Source organism: Rissa tridactyla, chromosome 2 (assembly GCF_028500815.1).
Source record: "Rissa tridactyla isolate bRisTri1 chromosome 2, bRisTri1.patW.cur.20221130, whole genome shotgun sequence".
Taxonomy (NCBI): Eukaryota; Metazoa; Chordata; class Aves; order Charadriiformes; family Laridae; genus Rissa; species Rissa tridactyla.
In genome coordinates, this window is record NC_071467.1 from 90374226 (window position 1) to 90396368 (window position 22143).

Below are 22143 nucleotides of genomic sequence, written 5' to 3' on the forward strand. Positions count from 1 at the left end.
CCTACCCAAACTCTGCATAGGTCTCAAGGAGAATGCCACTTTGTAGTGTGGCATCGTGAGTAGTAAAGCTGTGGGACCCCACCTTTAAACGATCACGGGTAATGGTTCAAGCTGGAATGAGGGTCTCAAGATTTGTTCTCAGAGAGAAGAGAAAGCAGGAGATTTTTCTGGTGTAACCTTGCTTGTTCTCAAGCAGGGCAGACCCATTTGTTATTTTTTCCTGTGAGAAACCCTGTATGTGCTAGAAAGTTCCCCAACTTTTTCATAAGTTTCCATGTAATAAAAACAGGGTTTCAGAATAATGGAAGGCCTTTTCTGACAAGGCCTGCTCTGCAATGGCTGTGAGTTATACACTTAATTCCCACAAAAAACTTTAAGCTGTGATCAGCCATTCCTGCTTGTCAAAAAAACCCATCTCTCTTTCTTTGTGCCTCTGATAGCATGAGTTTCTTGTTGCATCTGTTTTATTCCTCATCAGTAAACTATTGTATTCAGATGGTACTCAGATGAGTAGCCTGTATTTGTTCCATTTATCATAAAATCACTGCAAACTAAATACTAAATGTAGTAGTCTGCAGAATTAAGTGGACAGAGGAATAGTCTAATATAGCAGGTAAAAACAATGGTAATCCTTTCAAAAGTGTCTAACTGACACTGAAGTCTACCTTTCATTTTAAAATACTCATTGTGCTAAGCTTAGGTACTGGACAACTTGGCATTAGGATAGTTAAACACTGAGCTTCACCTCCTGCTTCTTTCTTGCATTTGATTTTATCAGGGAACTAAGAGCGCAGTTTTAGGACGTGGCTGAGCCAGTCTCATGCCATTGAGGAGGAGGATGCTGCTCCCCTTATCTCCTTCGTCGCATGTGTTCCTGCTCTCTCCCTTACGCCACCACTATTACTTGCCGGACCTGGTGATGAGCAGTTCTCCGGGACCTAAATCAAGAGGAAAAAATTTCGTAAAGTTAATTTGCTTGCTGATGACCTAGTTCCCTAAACCACCTCCTGGATTTTGCGGAGTAAGTGGTGGGAAGACATAGCAGAGGGATTGCAGAGAGGAGAGCAGCCTGCGCAGTTTGACAGCAGGCAATGTCCAAAATCCACAGACACATGAAAAGTACTTGCTTTTAAAGGAAAAATATTCCACCTCTTTGATGACTCACTCTGCTTTTCCTGTTGCTCACTGATGGGAAGAAGGTAAACGCTGGGAGCATACCAGTGCCATTTCAGAACTGCAAATTCAAAGGGCTCTTCCAAAATGCTGAGATATGCGGGAAAAATTACAGTAAATTACAGTACTCAACAAAAATACGACTGCTAAATAAAGCATAGTCTATGGAGCTGTCTCACATGGCTGCATTTTCTGTTTGAAATACAGCCTGAAATAGTAAAATTACCAGTAGAGTCACAGTTTTCATGTCAATTAGTGGGTAGGAGAAGGGAACACCAAACACAGGCTGTGAGCCCTTCTGATGAATAAGGTATGCAAAAAATAGCCATGCATGTTTTTCAATGACTGCCATCAGTATTTTGTGTATATCTGGTTTGTCTCAAATATAAGTTACTTACATTTTAAAAAAAAAAAGTGAAGTGAACAGTGTTAGAATGTATTAGCTTGCACAATCAGACCCATATATTTTCAGATAAAATCTAAAAGAAAACCAACTAATGGCATACGTGATAAGGCAAGTGCTGTAAAATATTATCCTGAAGAACACAAGTCTCACAACGGGAAAAGGAATTCTCTGTGTGAGCAAAGGAGAAGCTGTGGCTGAAACAAGGATTGTTAATTAGCTTACTACAGCACAAGTAGTCACTTGTGATCTTTGGTTTGTTGGTTGTTTTCTTTTTTTCTTTTTTTTTTTTTTTAAACTTGCTCCAGAGATATCTAGATCATTTTGAAACCAGGAACAAAATACAGTATAAATAAAAAAGGCCCTATTTTCTCTTCACACAATATTTTTTCTAATTGCCGTCTTAATTTATAAGACAACTAAAAAATGTGGTGAAAACAATCAGGAGCTGGAAAGTAGCCTTCCGCTGCTAGTGTAGTGGTAGCAGCTCCTAGTGCAGAGGGCCATGCTCCCACAAAATCAGAGATATTTACTTAAAAATACAAGGTACACCCTCTACCCTGGCAGCGAGTGCTTGTCCTGTGGGGAACTGTAGCTTGTAAACGTGCAATGCCAAACAAGGGAGCTTGCAGAGCAAAGGAAGCTGGAGACTCCAAGTGGTGCCTGGGGCAGACACGATCCTGAAGGGCATCTCACTGCATCTTCCCCAGGGACAGGCTTGCTGCTGAGTGTTTCTGCACAACCTGTTGAACCATGCCAGCATACCTCACAGCGTACACACCCATACACTGCCAGAAAGCAAAGAAAAAGAAGTCAAATACTATTTGCATCAATGGAAAGATGACGCCCATTTGACCCACACTAGACAGATCTGTGTCTTTCCATGGTCTGATTACTGAGTAACTCTCGAATTATATATTCAACTTTCCACTGGACTCTAATCTCTCTGATATTGCAGTTCTCAGTTTTTTCTGACATTTTGCTTTCCTCTAAACTGTTTCTTAGTGCCTGTGTGTAACATGATTGTTATTGTATCTTCAAAAGATTTGCAATGGATGGACAAGAAGGGCAGAGGAAGATTTTTGGGTTGTCACTGAAAAAGCCAAGGAGACCAGTTTTGAGTAATACTTTTTTTCCTGTATGAAGACTAGTGCTTATTTCCTTCAAATATAACTGGTAGAAGGTTTTATACCAGGAAGTCCTGGTTTCTTATGATCCCAGTAAGAAAGGCACTCAGACTCTGTAATGTATTGTTTTGAATGCCATTTATGGGAGCTAATTCTGTAAAGAAAAAGAAGAAAGCGTTGTTAAACTTAGGTCCCTTCAGAGGTGGCACGGATGAGCTACTCGGCAGCTGTGTGCCCCAGGCAAAGAGCAGCACCGCTTGCCAGAGAGCACCCGGAGCGTGACATGGCTGCAGGGAGTGAGATCCAGCTACCCAAGGAGTGGCAACCGCGCAAGCCTCTTCCTTTCTTTTTGGCAAGCGTGTGCAGCAGAAAAAAATGTCACCGGTTTAATACTGCTTTTTTATAACCATTTGACTTACTGCTAAAGCCAACCAGCAGTCAAGGGGCATAGAGGACTGGTGGATGTGCTTGGCCTGGGTTCACCTTGGGTTGCTGTGCAAACAAAATACGCATTGAAATACCAGCCACTATGGGCTCTGAAGGGGAAAGGCCATGTTAGGCATTAACTTTACCCCAGGCCTGACACACTGACTCTCTGAGAGGTTTAATACAAGGTGCTGGTTGTCTTAAAAGTGCTAGCACTAATACTAATGATGGTTTGCCTCAGACTGTGTGCGCATCACACAGAGCTGATCGTCTCCAGCACAGAAAATACAGCGACTGAATAAAAAGCATCTGAAATCCCGTAAGTGGGACTTCTTTGGCCACATTTCAGTTCATTTAACGTCATTGAGAGATGCCAGTATAGCCTCTGCTAAGCGTGACGCAGATGGACAGGCCACCCAAACCTTAAGCAAACATTACTCCCAAACACTCACAATGGTTGCTGAGCAACCATAAGAAATTAAATGTAAAAATCTGAACAGAGAAATGCTGTGAAGAGATGCTTTTTTTCCTGCTGCTTAATATTTCTTTGATTACGTCAACATTGGTGAAGAGGGGCAAACACCATGAACTGGTTTAGACACAAAGGGCAGCAGAGTCCTTGGTGACCTCTTTCTATATGGAGCAGATTTTAACCCCTTTGTCTTACTTTATGACTCTCTTAGCTTTTGAATTTCAGGAGAAACACCTGATTTCTTCAGGTCCAATGCCCTATTTTACAAAAGAGCACTTGTCTGCTGCATGTGGATAGCTCATTCTGATCAAATTTTTCACCTACTCACAGGCTGCTTCTGCAACCACTTTTGCACTAAGATTCAGTGTAGAAAAAAATACAAGTTAAACCCAAGGGTGTGCAGTGACAGACTACTCCATGGAGGAGTTCTACTACCCCATCCACGACTACTGGCAGAACCAAATTTCCTCTATTCCATGAACTCATTTACTTTGGATGTTTTAAAATATCTTGCCTGCCTTGACAAAGTAGTTTTCCACATTAGGGAAGCTAGCATAGTTCAGAAACTGAGCAGTTATCAGGCGTTGAAACAGCTTACCTGTGTGGATAACTGTCCTGGTTTCAGGTAAAACAGAACCAATTTTCTTTTCAGTAATTTTACTTTTCAGTTAAGGCTCTTCTAACTCTGAAATTAACAGCATATTTTTCAGACAGTGTCTGCTGTGACTGTTGTGGTGATCATGCTGCTGAAGAGTTATGAAATGTAGAGTGTACCAAGAAGGCAAATATATTGGCTGGGAGAACATAGCAGAAACACCTACATGGCCACTCCTAGAGGAGTTGGTGTAACAAAATGTTTGTTGGAAAAATCTTGGACATTAGGCAAAGAGCTGGCCATCTCTGCAGGGCCGGTTGTGTCCTTCAGGTGCATGCTCCACAGATGTCCACACAGGACAAAAAAATTGAACCAGAGCATACAAAGGAGTGTGGGTGCCCAGGGAAGCTCTTCATGGAAGCCCCAAAGGCATGTTTGGGCAACTGCTGATCAGTAGCCTGAACTCTAATGTGAATATGTGAAAATGGGAGAATAAGAGAAGACACACTCCAGCTCTCTCCACACAAAACCTGTGCCCTTGGACAGGAAAGGTTTGATAGGATAAAATAAAAGCTAGAGCAGCCCAGCTCACAGAATAAGGAACACTGAACAAGGTGAGGGGACAGCCGCTTACTATCTATGACATCCTCAGATGAAAAGGTCATTCTGAGTTGGGAAGTTGAAAGCCATCCCAGTTATCAGGCTCTGCACGTACATGCCTGCATTTCAGCAAAATGAAACACACTGTTGAGGGTGCAATAGCTCCCTTTCCCCTTCACAGAGGGTGCACCTACTGCTGTATGCTCTGTAACTTAATATATACAAATTTGGAATTTCTATTATCCAACCCTATGGCCTTTACAGATGCCAGATTTGTTTCTTTACTGCTCATCAAGCCTGTTATTCAATAAAGAGTAATAGCTTTTTACAATTGAATTATATTTGATATTGTGCATTATGATTGTCTAGCAGACCATGAACGTTTCTGCAGACAGATTTTGCAGTTTATTCACCTGCCATAGTAAAAAAGTAGGTATGGAAGATCTATGAGAATGGCCTGTGCATGTACCATGGGCCTTGTTGCCATGACCTGTGGAGAAAGAAAATTAAAAGCTGACCCTCAATCCTTTAAATCCTACTGGCTGGATAAAATCCATTTCTGTTTATTTGAATACTCTGGGGTCTGACTTACAATGCAGCCGATACATAATTGCTGACTGTTCCCCAAATCTCTGCCATGCACACCCTCTGGCCTCTAATTCATCTCAACACTGCTGCTCTGAATGTTTCCATCAAAATGAAGTTTTAGCAAAACACACTTTCTTCTCAGAGCCCTTGTCCCCTCATCCACATGGATGCTGTAGACCCTATAGTTTGACCTCAGATAAACTTTGGTCTCACCTAGGTACGGAAATAGAGGTGGCTGTGCTTTTAAAAAGTACAGGCTATAAACCATACCGATCATTGGACTCCAGGAACACACTTTTGCCTTTTGGCAGGCAAAAACACCTTTCAGTACTATTTCAGTCTTGAAAAATAAACAGAAAGTTTTGTGTCTGTTCTTACATGGGAAAAATCCATTTCAACCCCCCCGAAAAGAATGACCATGCCGCGGCTGGCTCTGCCTGGAATTGCATTATTTTGGCCACATCAGACGGTCACTGTCCACGAGGAACTTCCCTCTGTTCCTCTGCGTAGACAATGTAGTGAGTTGTTGCGTACATGTCAGACCTTTGGCAGTTAGTCCAGTATCCACTTTTGCCTTCACGCTTGGGGGGAGTACTGTTTTACAGTACTTTCTGTGCTTACAGTGCCTCATAGGTGAGAAGAAGAGAAACAGCGAGGTTTTCAGGGACTGATGCACTTTTTTGCACTCCCTGGTGATACAAGACTCTTTCCTCAGCTATATCCGTGGATGCTCACTAACGATAAGACTGTGGTAGGAACTGTTTGCTCACTCCCAGATCACTGCACTACAGACTGGGTCTTATTTTCCTGTAATATTTTGGGATCTTTAGCTTCACTTGACTGTGAGAATCACCTGATCTGATTAGCTAGGTTACAGCTAGGTTTATTAAAAACATATTATGTTTCACTGGATATATTTATAACACTGTTTTTCCTCAGCTTTTTTGCATTTGTTTTTCATTTGGCTGCAGTTACCTCTATGGCCAAATCTCATTCATGTGTAAATTCAAAAGAACTGAAACATAGTTTTAGACTTGAACTCCAATTGCTTTGGTACAGCCTTATAAGTTACAGCAAAAGCTTAAATAATTCAATTTTCTTATTAGGTTTTACTTCAATAAATAAAGGTTGACTTGCTGCAGTACTAGTCTAACATTGGCCTACTCAACATTTCGAAGTGCAATGAATCAAAAGGTCGTGACAAAAGGTAGTGACTCAAAAGATGACTCCTTGAAGGCTAACAGTGGGAGTGTCTCAAATGGTACAATATATATCACCAAGAGCTCAGAGAATCTGTTTAGGTTCAGCTGGCAAGCTGGATTATTGCGTGCCTCTGAAGTTTGCGGGGTAAGTATTTCTCCAAGTAAAATATAATTTCTAATTGTTATTCTTTAATATGGAAAAAAGTTATATTATGTTTCAGAACTTTAAGGTAAGTATAAGACAGATACATAAAAAGACAGCATATACAGTAATTTTACATTGCCTTATCAATATATCTTATACTGTTTGACTGTCAAATACTTTTAGGCGTGCAAAATCTCAGTGTTTGTACACCATAGGTTTGAGTAGAAATACCGCCTTTTCATTGAAAATGTGATGCTGCATTAAAACTCTTCTTTTATGATTTTAATGATTATTTTGGGAACAAAGGCATGTCTCTTTGCTTGATCTTACTCTCTGGAGAACACAGGTGAGGTACCGTATGATGATTCAGAGAACCTGTGATTCCACAGTCATTAGTCCCAGATGCCTCTCAGGTCACATAATCAGCCACATCTGCTCCAGACTATGGGAGCATTCCTCCAACTTTAACTGTTTTAGAGATACAAGAACAGTATGCAACTTTCTTGGTCTCAGATTCAAAAGAGAGAATGTCCGCAGGTTTCAAAGACTATCCTTAACATGTCACATTCATTTGCATGTACGGGACTGGCACCTGACTGAATGAATGCAGCTCTACGCTGTTTCAAGCTGTACTGACAAAACCTTTATTTATGGTATCTGTGCTTGTGCTTTTTCTCAACAAAAAAGCATGAGCAGAGATTAAATGTCTGAAATGGGACTAGAGAAAAGACTCCCCCTAAATCTATAGTTCAGCATCTAAGCAACTGGCTGGGTTTACAGAGCAGCTTACTTCCATTACTCCTATAAACTACAGGAAAGCAACCTCCAATTTTGTGGCTGGTTTTACTAAGCAACAGTAAGAAGTACACAAAGAGTATAGTAAGTTGACTACATTTGATTTAAAGACCTGAGTCATGGTCCAGAGCGGTCACAGAAGAAATTAAATATGAAGTTTGCATTGTCTCAAGCACCATTCAGAGCCCTATGGATGGCCATAGGGAAACTCATCCATTCAGTGTTATTTTTATCATATCAAAGCAGGGATGAAACTATCTATTTCCTAAAAGGCAAGTACAAGACACTGCCTTGATGATGAGCTAGTATCTTGCTGAAAGAAAACAAACAGACATTCAGAGATCAATGGGTCAGGAGTTACAATATTTCTAACGACCACAGAATTTGTAAGCTTTACATCATTCCTTGGTTCAGCATCACAAAACCAGCAATGAACTAAGAGTTTCTGGGCTATTGACAGTACTTTTTAAAACAAGTGATACCTATCACCTCTATACAGTCATATTTTTGTTTGCTTTAGACAACATTGATTTCACAATGGGCTCCATCACTGCAGCAAATGCAGAATTTTCTTTTGATGTATTCAAAGAGCTGAAAGTCCACCATGCCAACGAGAACATCTTGTATTCCCCCCTGAACATCATTGCAGCCTTGGCCATGGTCTATCTGGGAGCGAGAGGTAACACTGAGTATCAGATGGAGAAGGTAAGTTATATAAATGGATACAAACTCCTTTTGGCCCTGTTCAACACAGCAACAGATTGTCCATTTACATCTTTGGGACCTTCTCCAGTTAAGGGGAGAAAGTCACATAGTCCCGCTTGGCACTGGCTTCAAACTTGCCTAGAAAAAGAATGGCATTCTCGTGGTTTGGATCTGGAGCTGAGTTTTCACTTACCGTTGCTTTTCCCCATGAAGGGTAAGAACGGTCTTTGGTTTCCATTAAGAAAGAGCAGTTCTGAAGAATGGTTAAAGCAGGTCTCTGGCTTCCGATTATGTTATCTCCCAGACTTGATTCCTTCCAGGTGGAAAGAACAACTTGTAATATACAAAAGATAAAACATTGAGAAAGCAAGAGTCACGGTTATAAATACAGTACAGTAAGGTTGTAGCTGGTTTATAGACTCAATACCATTAGTTGGAAAAGAAGGGATATCACAGTCACAAATATTCAGTGTGGCACTTGCAGTAAAAAAACTGATTTAAAGCTCACATGAAACTTCTCAGTTCTTCTGTGTGTTAATCAGACCTGGTTAGGCCAAACCTATAGTTTCAGCACAAACGTCAGTGACTCTCAGTGGGCTTCACATACTTAATTTCTTCTATTGCTACTTTCGATTGCAGGTTCTTCACTTCGACAAAATTGCAGGACTTGGAGGAACTATTCAGACCAAGGTACAGAAATCTAAGGTACATTTATTTCTCTTGCATTTTTCTGCTGAGAATAGACTGTTCTGGCTGTGTTTCAAGTAGGTTCAACGCCTTCCCATACCTCTGCTAATGCTTTTAATTCAAGAGATGTAAATTAAAAAAAACCAAAAGCAAAACAACAAAAAACAGAAAAAGAAGACGGGCTACGCGTGTTGCACCACAAGAAGTGACAGGACAGGATGCTTTGGGCACCGGACTACCTTGTTGTGTAGATGAGCATCTGCACACTTGACGGTGCTGCTGGGGGACAGCACTTGAAAGGCGCTCAGCACCTGGAGCCAGGGCACAGCTGTCAGACTTGCAGCTGAGACTCCAAAGTGGGGCAGGAAGGTGCTTCAGCAGAAAAGAGGCCAGAAGCCTCAAAAACTGGAAAGTAACCACACTCTTCCAAAAGCTTTAAGGACTTTTCCGGACTCCACTTCCCACTGCTACTCCAAGAGCACCATGAGGGGTCCCAGTACCTTGTTACCACCCATGCGCTTTACTCTGTGTTAACCTGTAAAGATAACACAAGCAGCCATGCTCCCTGGCCTGTCCCCATCCACTTGGGACCCACAAACACAAGGTGGGATTTGCGAAGAACAAGATAACTTTCTATTTTTTTTTTAATAAAGCAAAACAAAGGTAATATCAGCTAAAGCATTTCGTGGCTGGTTAAGCACCTAGAAAGGAGCAGTTAAACACAATTGTCCTTCTCATAAAATGAAGTTCCAGGCACTGTTTATCGCTGTATATTTTTCTTACGTGGTCTTAGCCTGTGTCACCTGGAACACTATTCTCGGGGGGTTAGACAGTTGATCCATTTTTCCACCATATTATGAGATACTTCCTGACTCCCTTGTCATCTAGCACTCTTCTCCCATCTGCAGCTTCAGCAGAAAGCTGCCCTGAAAATGCAAGCAGAATCTGGGAACTAGAGGCCCTATATCTATCACAACTCACCAATTGCAGTCCTTGACACCTGAATTTTTATTTTTGTCTCCTCACCTGAGCCATACGGTTTCAGATTAATCAATCACTGAGGTTTTCTGCTTTTTATCACCTAGAATGAGTGTCATCACATGCTATAAACTAATTGTACATCATTAGTTGCTTATATTGAACATCCCTTTCATGGAGCGTTTAGACTGTAGCACATGTTCACTTGCAAATATCCAAACACTGTTTTTCCATGTTATTTGTACCTTATAAATAATTCTCTTTCTACTAAAATAAGCTAACAGTTATACCTTTTTATATTCTTATCAACAACTCAGTGTGGCAAGTCTATGAATATCCACATACTGTTTAAAGAACTTCTCTCTGATATCACTGCACCAAAAGCCAATTATTCACTCTACATTGCCAACAGACTCTATGCTGAAAAGACACGTCCAGTCCTACCGGTGAGTTGTACGTTAGAGTGACTTCTTGCTAAACCCTGTATAAAACTGTAATTCATGAGGATTGGCTGGAGTAGGTGATCTGTTAATTCAGTGATCCCCACTGGTGTGGACTTACATGGCTTTTCCCTTTGCCACAGCCCTGCCAACAGCCTGAATGGAAAGTAATTCCAGGTAAAAAGATGGCCCTATTAAAAATGGATGGAGTAATAAACAAAGCTATTTGGTAATGTAATTCTGTCCCCTCCCACGCCCCGGGCTTTGCTTCCCGAAAGCCTTTTAATTTTAATAGGTTGTTTGGGTTTTTTTCAGGCAATATTTTGACTTCAGCAGATTTCTTCACTTGAAAACCCCACCTCCAAAACAACTTTTGAAAGTGTCAAAATCTTTCTTTTGACATTTTCAAAACAAAACATACAAATATTCTAAATCAAAGAAACCTCTTATCTTTAAAAATAAGGAAAAATGCTTAAAAAAAGAAACAGAGTGGACATTATCATAATAAAATATGCTAAAATGAACCAGAAACAATGTTTTTGGATAAAACTTTCTTCATGAAAATATTTAAAGATTTCTAATATATACTTTTAACTAGTCAAGTAATAAAAATGTCAGATCTGAAAATGTCATGGATCAGAATATTTTTCCTGTCCCAGTTTTAGCAGGTTCTTCCAGGAAGTAAGCAGCTTAACCATGGCATCACTATAAAAGTCCTTTTAGACAAATTTTCATCTTCATGCTCTTTTTAAAGAATTACTAGTTTGGTGACTACAATTTCTGTCTTTATAGATCTACTTAAAATGTGTGAAGAAACTGTACAGAGCAGGCCTGGAAACGGTCAACTTCAAAACAGCACCAAATCAAGCCAGACAATTCATTAATTCCTGGGTGGAAAGTCAGACAAACGGTAAGGTCATACAAGATTTTGAAATATACTTCCCTCTTGCAATTGTATTTGAACAACTTCTGGAAAGACTAAACATCAGAGGAGAAATTTCTTCCTCCTGTCCCCATTAGTGGGTATTTGCTGTGGAAAGGGATGACTCCACTGTACCTGTGTGGCGGTGCCAGTGTGTTTTAAACATATCTGGCAAAGGCAGAGGTGCCAGGATATGCACACTTTATAGGCAAATTTTTTGTGTCTGAGGAGCTTAATTCATGCAAGGTTAGTCCCACCATCTCTGGAGTATTGCATAATTTTATAAGCTCGTGCTGGATGGGTAAGAAGTGCTCTTCCAGTGGAGAAAGTGATGCATGCACTAGGCTGCTGGTGGGAAAGGATTGATTCAGGATCTTGTATACTTTTATTGTGCTGAGATGAAGGAAAACCAAGAGTGAAGTGTGAGAAATAAGCACAGTGAGAAGCAGAAAATCTATATCATTGCTTCCCTCTCCTGTTCCATCTTTTCTATATAGATCTTTTGCCAAGCACTGGTTAGAAATATTCCTGGGGATGTATACCACTCCTGAACCTACCTGTCTTCTTGCAGAAATAGCTGGCCAGGTGCCAGTTGTTCTCTATTAAATCATCCTCATGAACCTGAATTCCACATGCAGACCTTTGAAGAAGAGGAAGTCAAGTCAAGAAGCAGCATGTCAATTGACCTCTAAAATGCAAGACTACTGCTATAAAACTTACCACTCTCTGCCCTCCTTCTTCCTTAAAGGGCAGATCCAAAATTTCCTTGAGCCAGGCTCGGTTGATCTCCATACTGCGCTGGTCCTTGTGAATGCCATTTACTTCAAGGGGATATGGAAGACAGCATTTAGAGAAGAAGACACTCGGGAACTTCCCTTCAGTGTGACAAAGGTAGCGGGGCACAGACACAGCTTCTGGCCACGAAGCCAGGCTGTTGGCTTGCACATCTTGCAGGCTGGGTGATACACATACAACATGCTGTGGTCATTGGCCAGGTGATTTAGCTGGGCCCCTCGCTGTCAGGTTTGCAAGAGCTGTGTCTGATCAGAGCACACCAGCAGATAGGAGAGGAAAATGGAGATACAGCTCTTCAAAGGCAACACGCTTGAAGATTGAGTCTTGTCCGGTAGAGGCTTGTACATTTGTCTGCTTAAAGAAAAAATTGCTCCCTGGTCATGTTGTCTCATGTTTCTGTTTTTGCAGCAAGAAAGCAGACCTGTGCAAATGATGTGTCAAAACAGCACCTTCAAAGTGGCAGCAGTGGCTGCAGAGAAAATGAAGATCCTGGAGCTTCCGTACACCAGCGGGCAGCTGAGCATGTTGGTGCTGTTGCCTGATGACATCTCTGGCCTGGAGCAGGTATGGAGCTGGCAAGGGAAGCAGAAGAGTTATCGCTTCAGTGGGACTTGGGTCTTGTCAGACCTCTTGCTGTCCATTTACATCACAGCTGCCCGCACCACTGCTGTGCTGGGCAGGCAGGGGAGCACAAGAGCCCTCCAGGCGCTCCAAGGTGCTCAGGCAGAGAGTGGCTTCTTAGGAGAGCCCTGGGCTCAGTCTAATAAAACTTCTTTGCAGCAATTACTAAATACTTTCTTTTTTTTTCACAAAATCATCACTAAACATCATAAATGGGCTGCTTTCAAAAATTGCTCTTATTATGTATTCATTGAATGAAAAACAAAGTTAGATAAAGCATGTTCTTAATGGAATATTCTTCATTCTGAAATGGTGAAACCAATCAGGCTAAACTAACTGATCCATAACACTTCAAAAAGTCTTAAATCTATAGATGGAAAGGAAATGCATGAAGACATTTGGAAATTGCACATCAAACAAAGAAAACAGAAGAGAATTGGGTCTAATGGAATGAACAGCAATAGCAGAAAGAATCCATGAACATACAAGGACAGAAAATTAGAAGAGCATAGAAAGTAAAAGAAAACATCAAAACTGCTTTAAGTAAGTCAGGCTGAGTCAGTTTTTGCCAGATGTATGAAAACTGGTAAAAAGCATGGTTTTGTCCTTTAAAGTAAAAAAAAAAAAAGAGAAGTGGGACCAGTACGCAGTGAGGCAAGAATACAAATATAATCTAATGGCTGTGCAAATTAAATGAAACTTTTGTCTTGGTCTTGGAAGAAAATGAAGCTAAACAACTGAGTGAATACAGGATGCTAACAGCAAAGAGGAAATAAAAATGGAAAGATGCAAGGGAGAAACAAAACTCAAAGCATTAATTTGCTGAATTGAATTATCTTCATGCAGGATTTCTGAAAGAAGTAGGAAAAAATCATATCGATCATTATTAAAGAGTTATTAAAGATGTAGAAGAGTTTGCATTTGTTAGGTACAATCAATTGTAGGTAAACTTTCATGGCCTTTTTTCTTTGCAATCTCTTTCACAAGCTGACTAATTTGCTAGGCTATGAAACTTCTGTCATGAGACACAAGATGAGTTGGACAGAAGGGGATGTGTCAGGTGCGTAAAGAACTGAACAAAAGGATAGTGACACAAGCAGTACTGGAGAGGCAAATAATAAACTACAAGAAGGGTGTTGATAGGATGCACTTCAGGAACCATTCTGGTTTGGTTTTTTTTTATAATATCCTTGATTAAAATGAATGGTATGAAGAAGCTGTATTTACACACCAGGCATTTAATTCCCTGCCTGTCTTTGCAGCTTGAGAAGAAAATCAGCTTTGAAAAACTTACAGAGTGGACCAGTCCGAACATGATGGAAAAGAAAAGAGTGAAAGTGTACCTCCCACGCATGAAGATTCAGGAAAAATATAACCTCACATCTGTCTTAATGGCCTTGGGTATGACTGACCTCTTCAGCCCTTCGGCCAATCTGTCTGGCATCTCCTCAGCAAAGATGCTAAAGATATCTGAGGCCATCCATGAGGCATACATGGAAGTCACTGAAGAGGGCACCGAGGTGGGAGGCTCAGCAGGGGTGATGGGAGACATCAAACAGTCCTCTGAGTTTGAAGAGTTTAGGGCTGACCACCCTTTCCTTTTCTTGGTCAAACACAACCCAACCAACAGCATCCTCTTCTTTGGTAAATATTGTTCCCCCTAAGGAGAAAAAGAGTTGGAAATAGTGCTTGCCTTCCCCTCAGAAACAGACCCCCTTTACCGTAACATTGTAGCGTAATCTCATCTCTTCAATATTTTCTCCAAGTGGAAAGCCTAATCTAAGAAATGCCCATTTGGGAAGCTTCCATAGCAAAGACATACCTGCAGGTGAGGAAACAGCAGCAAGCATGTTTACTCCTTTCCCTTCTCATACTGGTTTCAGGATTGCTTGAGCTTAGCAAAGACTAAGCCAACAGAGAATAGAGGCACCCACCAGTCAGGAAGGGGCCAAGAGATTTTTCACTCGAGGAACAAGTTACGGGTACAAGTGCAAGTCTTTGGGAGTTCATTAAATAGAAAGCCATGGGCTGTGCTCAGCCCATTCCCCAGTAACATTCTGCTGACAAAACCATGTTGTTGTTCCTGAAACACAAGATTTGATATCTCCAGTCTGGAGGAGATGCTTGTGGATAAGATTCTGCTATGCAGGTCACTGATTGGTGCCTCTGTAAATTTTTTTTTTTTTTTACTTAGCTGTTGGGAAATGGTGTACGTGTCCACTATCACCAGGATTGTCCTCTCACCATGAGTTCCTCACCTGATTCTGAATTTCTTGCAGAGGTTTTCCAAAGTCATAGAGAGTCTCCCACTTCAGAGAGAGCAAAGAGATCAAACTTTGTGTAGGTGCAGTTATGCCTTCTCATAGAGTGTAGATTCAAAGCCTGAAACATGGGTATCTGGATGACCCAGATGATCCAGAACTCAGTGAGAAGTGCCAGGCAAAAGAGCTGTCTGAATTCTTGTTTAAGACATTGGAATACACTTCAAGTTTGAGAGTTTTTTGGGTTTTTTTGAGAAAAATCCTGCAAGTAGTACTAACGAGCCTGATTGCTCCATGGGATTTTTGTGAAAAAACACAGCTTTCAAAATAAACCTTGTCTCTGTTGAGCTTGCTTAGCAAGTAAACTTCAATTAGTCCCTGGAAAGCCCTGAGGTGAACTACAGAACTCAAGTACATTATTCTTCCATGAATGCAGCTGGGCTTCTTTGTTCCTATGATATTTCAAGGCTATATCTCTTGTTTTTAAGAAATATATGTGAATCCTAATATTCTCTGTCTTTTTCTTCCTATATGTCCATTGTCACCTGCAAATAAGGATATATATGCTCACTACTATGTCCTGTTTTCATTCTGATCATACATTATTGATTTTGATGCATACAATTGATTTTTTTTTGTTAACATAATAAAAGAAAATCACAAATGCTTGTCATGAGAATTATATTAATTGTTTGGACTGCAAACCCTTAAAAATATCATTACATTGGTAACTGTTGTGATTAAAATGGGAATTAGTACAAAATCCTATTTTTAGAATGAATAATGCACATAGATATGAAGTTTCCTAGGCTTTTATAAAATTCATAAATGCACACATCTAGAGATTGATTCCTCTTTGTATTACAGATTACTATGAAATAGCTCAATGGAATACTAATTTATTCATATGTATTTTTCAATACAATTCCAATGGGTATGCACTGACAATCATTCTGGTTATTAATTCAAGGAAGAACTATTCCAGCAGCTCTGCCATTTTAGATGATGAAATAATCTGAAAATCATATAACTCAAAAACTATAAGAAAGAATAACTAGACTGACAGCTATTAGGCAAAGCATTTCCCCACTGAGAGTCTTGAGAGGAGGAACTCTGTCATTAATATTGGCTATTTCCACATCAGTACATAGTGTGGTACAATAAAAGCAGATCTGTAGAGGAAAGCAGCTGGTGCTACAGGTCTGACATCCACATTATTTGAATATCATCAGGGTATTTGTGATATAGCCTCAGCTGTTTTTCAGTCGTAAAAACAGCTATTTTACCGAATATATTTTAATTTTTGTTCTTTAGAAATGAACGCAGTGATATGAACAGTTTCAAGAGATGTAAAATTTCAACATCTCGAGGTTTATTATATGCAGTTTATTCACCTTTTGCATCTTGTGTAGCCAGAAGCAGTTGATCCAGTCTGTTAGATTTAAAAGCCAGTACACTTAAACAATAAGAAGACCTGAAAAGGCTTACATTTGCAAACTAGCCTTCCTATGATTACTAAACTGGAAAGTGCTTAAAGTACAAAGATACGCCTCAGTGACCAATGTTATTTCCTGAACCACAACAAAGGTCAAAAAGAAGGAATGGGAAAATAGCAAAGAAGCCATGAGGCTGACAACCATGCACAAAGCTTCCCCTTTCTCAAAAGGGAAAACAGGAGCCAGGAAAAAGTGCAAATTCAGCAATACTGAACCAAACCAGCAACAAAGTACCAATGTCTAGGACCTGGCCACCACCGACCAGGTAGGAGGCACTATATTTAAAGGGCAGGGGAAAAGTATTCCCCACGAAGCGGGTGGCAGACCTGGCCGGTGGGATGATAAATACCTGCTGTGTCCTCTGAGAAATCCAAATCACTGGGGAGATTTGTGAGAAGCAGCCCTTCCTGTGTCCCAGAGCGATGGGGTCTGTGGTTAAGCCTCTCTGTCCCCTCGCCCACCGAGCAAACACGCAGTGGAAAGGTGCAGGTGCTCCGGGAGCACGGCCGGGCTCTGTGCTTTGCCTGAGCACCTCTGCGCTTTCACCTGGCCAGGCATGCTTCTGGTTCTCATGCCAATAGGCAGCTGAGTGTATTTGCTTTTTTAAAAAAAAGGCCAAAATTTTAACAATATTAAAAATGCCCCAAAAGTTTTTATTTGAAAAAAGACAAAAATAACTAAACCTTGAAAACCTCCTTGTTGCTACTGGCGTTTTTGTTAATGATTAAATGGAATTTATGCTATTTCAAGTTGTGCCTGTTGCCTCTTGCCTGTTTGCTGGAAAAGAAAGTCTGGCTTCATCTTCTGTTCACCCTCCCATCAAGTAAGTTATGCACATGGATAAGATCCCCCCCTGTACTTTCTCCTCTTCAGGGTAACAAGTCTCATCTCTTTGAGTCTCTCCTCTCATGACAGAGGCTTTAATCACTTCATCATCTTTATGGCTTTTCTCTCATCCTGCTCCAGTTCATCCAAATATCTTTTTTACCAGAAAGCCCAGAGCTGGACACAGTGCTCCAGCTGTGGTCCCACCAACGCTGAGCAGAGGGGAAGGACAACTTCCCTTTACCTGCTGACAATGCTTTTTCTAATGCAGCCCATGATGCTGCCGACTTTCTTCGCCACAAGGACACGTTGCTGACTCACAGTCAACTTGGTGTCCACCAGGACCCCCAGTTCTTTTCTGCAGAGCCAACACAATGGCATGGGCCTTTTTGCAGTGACATTTCTCCTTCTTTCCTTTTCTGCAGCAGTTTTTCCCTGCAGGGGAGGCAGGAAACATTCCAGGAATATTATTAAGAATCTCAGTAAGCTACTAGTCAGAGGGGAGGAAGGCTTCATGGAAGGATGTCTGTGTTGAAACAAACCAAGAAATTAGTTTGTCCTACTTTGTGCAAAAGAAAAATGCTATTTTTCCTGGGAGGATGTGCCAAGATAACGGGCATGCTGGGCAGCTTTCCAGTGAGCGATGGGAGGTAAAGTGACAGGCATGGTGACAAGAGCAGTGCTAGTCATGGACTGCCATGAACAGTCTTTTCCATGGGGAGGGACGCTGCTAACTAAGCTCCCATATGGCACAGCCAGTAAACTAGTTGTGCCAACACCAGTGGCCACCTGTCCTGCACCATGTGCATGCTGGGTCTGTGGGCCTGGATACCATGCTGCCTCCTTAGGACTCAGTGAAGGAAGACTATTGACAGCCTCGCCCTGGCTGTTGACTGATCCCAGTGACTAGAGGGATGAGTAAGGGACTTCACACATGCTGCGGTGACTGATAAAGGCACTGCTGTGTGTACTGGTCCAGAACCTGTGTAGCAGCAGCCCCTGGACGCTGTGTGCACTGCTAAGCAAATGCAGAGAGTAAGTGTGAGAAACTTGTGACCAAGTCGTCATAGGATCCTTCTGAGATGCCTTCACTGGAGAAATACACTCTGCCAACACTAAGGTGCGTACATCCCTGTCACAGTCTGTGAATGATCAAGGCAGCACGACAGGCAACAATGTGCATCTCTTCAGAATGGCACAGCACTGCTGCAGAAAGGTGCCAGGTGGCCTGTGAGCTCCTGTCTGAAGGAGGTTAACCAGACATCTCATTTTCTTCAGACTGGGGAAAGAACACAGTCCTACAGGACAACTGAGAGAGAAACCATCATTGAGAGCTACAGCACCAAGGTCTGCAATGGCAACTAACTAAACAATCGCTGGCAGTTACTCTGAGCAAGACAAGCACGAAACAATCAACGTGCTCCTTCCTACTGGGAAAATAGAAGCAGCATGGATGAGAACAAAATCTTGAGTTCTGCGTGGTTTTTTGTGATTGGATGAGAGGCTTTGGTCTGTGAGCTGACCTGGACTTTGTATCCTTTTGGAAAGGCTCAAATGTCCAAGAGTCTGTTGGTTTAGGGACAGCTCCACAATGAAATGCCTGGCAGAGGAAAGGGCAGCAGAGCCTTAGCTGACCTCTTTCTTGGGACAAGCATTGTCAAACAAGGACGTGTGGTGAAACACATCCTTTTGTGTTTGTGCTGCATTACACTGCTACATTACAATAGGTAATCCATTATCTTTTATCCCAGGAAGTGTTTCAACTACAGGAAGGTTTGCTTAATCCCACCAGACTGCATGACAGATCTAAAGTTGCCGAGTAGACTATGCAATGCGTCTTCTATTCTTATGATTCTGCACAGGTGTCTGATAGTGATTTTTACTTGTGGAATAATTTTGTTGCGTCTGCAACTTGCTTTACGTTAATCATTCCTTGCACCAATAATAAAATCAAAACGCTAACAAAAACACTAACATGCGTTGTGTATTAACATGCTTCTGGAGGATTGTACTGCCCCTTCTCTACTGCAAAACAAAAAAATTCCTTTCATTAATGAATATATTCAACTCAGAAGTATTTTGAAAACCACGCCATTGCTAACAACATTAATGCTGCAAATTGGCTGTTATGAAACAACTGTACTGACTCACTGAGCATCTTTGTAGCTACTAAGTTATGGGCTGTCTAAGACGATCCAAACACAATTCAGGTAGATGGTGCACAAATGCCAAGGTGGCTTACATACAGTGAGCTGGAGCGTGCCACTGGACCATTGTCAGGGAAAAAGATTCAAGGCATAGTCAAAAATTGGAAGTGACAGGGTGAAACATATTGGCTAATCCTTTGACTTCTGAGCTGTAAAGTATACAACAATGGACCATAGCCGTGAGTGTTAAAGCTTGTTTGAACAGCAACAAAGCAGTCTTAAGCAGAAAAGGCAGAAGGGGCAGCAGCCACAGGAGCAGCTCACAGTTTTGGGAGCGCTCCCAGTTGTGTGATTAAAGGTATTCACCATGTACAGACACATTCACCCATTTGACCTGTCTTTCCACCAGCGTGGTGATACCGTTTTCAGCTAAACGGGGCTCACAGCAGTGGTGACCAATTTACTCACCGCTCCTGTGAGAGAACAGCTCATTCTCTTTATAATAGATATGCAGCAATGGGCCACAAATGTGAGGCAAAGCCTAATGACCTTTCCTCAAAAGCACTGTCGCTGCACAGCAACGGCTGTAGCAGACCGGCCTGGGCTACAAACTGCCATGTGAAGTTCTGGTGGTAGTCCAGACTGAGCTCTTTGCTGTTATTACTGCCCTAGCATCTTCAGCTGAATGGGACTAATAAGGACTGTGTTAGAGACAAAGGTATGGATGATTCAGAGGCTTTCCACTTGCATAGACAGGTAAAAGGGTTAAGGAGTCCATCTCTTCTCTCCAGAAGCATAATTTGTTCTAGACAATTTCAGAGGCATTTTGTGTATTGACTTTGGATTTCTGTTTTAAAATCACACAGCATTTAGAGAGGTCAAAGTAGTTTCTTTTATTGTCTGTTCATTCTTTTATTTCAAAGAAATTATGTGACTGCTTTATGCTTGCTATTGTATATTATGACTGTCCTGCAGACCATGAATGTTTCTTCAGCTGGTTTGTTCACCTGATGTGCCATGAAGTTACTTGTGGAAGATCTGTTAGAATGGTCTCTGTGTGTACAAAGGCCCATTTTGAACCTAGCATCTGGTGCTGTGACCTGTGGAGGAGAAAAAGAACAGCTCACCTTAAACCACCCTTCAAAATTTCAGCAGCAAGTTCAAATCCTTTTCTGGTAGCATCTGACTGGGGTCTAAATATCCTGATGTCTGAATTTAAAAAGCATCAGAAGCCTTGTCTTTCTTCTCTGCTCAACTTCTCTTTCCCCGACACACCTTTCTTCGTGTCTGTAATTCTTCTCTATACAGATGCTCTGAATATTGCTTTTGAAATTACTTTGTATTCCCACAATATGCTCACTGATGTTTTTGTTCAGCTGATGTGCTGTGCAGACTGTGACTATGTATGAGTTCCCTGAGCTAGATGGCTCTAGGATAAAAAAACGTGCTCTGTGAAACACTATGTCTGTGGTCTTCTACAACGCAGGCTGTAAGTGGCACCAGAGAATTGCATACAAGTTTTTCCAGAACAATATATTTCAATATTATTACATTCGGCAACTAACATTTGAAGGACGTGCTCTTTCTCAAGTTCCTTGGTAGCAGAAGTTTCTCCATTACACAGCAAGAGCAATGGATTCTGATGGGAAGAAAGACTAGTGATAACGGTAGTTCAGCCAACAACAGGAGAGAGAAAAGTTGCAATAGGTATAGTGTGGGTATATCACAGCAAGCAGCCCTGTGTATGCTGACCTTACCAAATTTTTTGAGTTGACAGAATGGTGACTCGGAGAGGGATCAGGCCTGTCAGTACTCATTACAGAGGAATAAACGGGAAATTAACTCAAAATTCTCTAGAGACATTCTGCAAGACTGAATTTCTCACTTTTGGTTTTATTTTCACTAGCCATGCCACGCTATTTGCTGCGGTAACCAAATCATGCTTACTATTCAAGTTCCAATGAACAGCTTTCATCATTATTTTTGCTTCAGCCATTTCAATATGCTCCATCCTTTACTGCAAGGTTTCACATGCTATGAAGAAGGAATCTTCCATTCTGGAGATTTTAGGGTAAAATCCTTTCATTCAGGCTTTTTTTTTTTTTTTTTTTTGAAAGAATGGACTTATTCCAAGTAAAAGTGCATGTCTGACATTGAGCTTCATCCATCACTTTATTTGTTAAACACAGAACAGGCAGTGGGGGGCGTGTCACAAAATTACACAAGATATATTTCAAGGAGTTCAGCAAGTCTGCCCCAAGTACAGCTGAGAAGCTGTACTATTACCTTCACAGGTGAATCTGATAAGGTAAGCTTCTCTTTCAATTATGATTTACTTTCTAATGTGCAATTTTGAAAAAATTCTCTCCTACAAAACTCACAAAAAGATTGATGAGACCTCATGTTTATGCCCTTCAATATCAATTGAAGAAACAAATGATTATAGGACGCCTTCTGAAGAAATCTCATCTCACTTTCACACGTGTTTTGCATTATTTTATTGTTCCACATTCTGCCATTCATAAAGTCGAAGTATTTGTTTGTATGAGCTAAAGCTTTGTTTACTAATTATTCCACAATCAAAAGCTGGTGATATGTTATAACAGCCTTTCTTCCTTCTTCCTCTATCCCTTCAATTTTTCATTTAGAATTAAGAGACAAAATTGAATTTGTTTAAATTCAAGAGGATGCAACTGAAGCTCATTTGCAGGGTTTATAGGAGATATTCTCCGAATGAAAT

General features: G+C 41.1%; 1 protein-coding gene across 1 annotated transcript; it reads left to right on the forward strand.

Annotated features, from left to right (window-relative positions):
• Positions 1 to 8063: 8063 nt before the first annotated feature.
• Positions 8064 to 14338, forward strand: LOC128905855 (ovalbumin-related protein X-like). Its single transcript, XM_054192436.1, has 7 exons — positions 8064 to 8231; positions 8871 to 8921; positions 10214 to 10342; positions 11129 to 11246; positions 12007 to 12149; positions 12462 to 12617; positions 13937 to 14338. Exons 1-7 carry the CDS (start codon positions 8064 to 8066, stop codon positions 14336 to 14338), a joined length of 1167 nt encoding a protein of 388 aa, XP_054048411.1.
• The last annotated feature ends 7805 nt before the right edge of the window (positions 14339 to 22143 follow it).

Bases quoted from the DNA above. Each gene is read 5' to 3' on its own strand.
- LOC128905855 (XM_054192436.1), top strand. From the start codon at position 8,064: ATGGGCTCCATCACTGCAGCAAATGCAGAATTTTCTTTTGATGTATTC. The intron at 8,922-10,213 runs GTACAGAAATCT...TCAACAACTCAG, and splicing joins GAGGAACTATTCAGACCAAG to TGTGGCAAGTCTATGAATAT. The intron at 10,343-11,128 runs GTGAGTTGTACG...CTGTCTTTATAG, and splicing joins AGACACGTCCAGTCCTACCG to ATCTACTTAAAATGTGTGAA.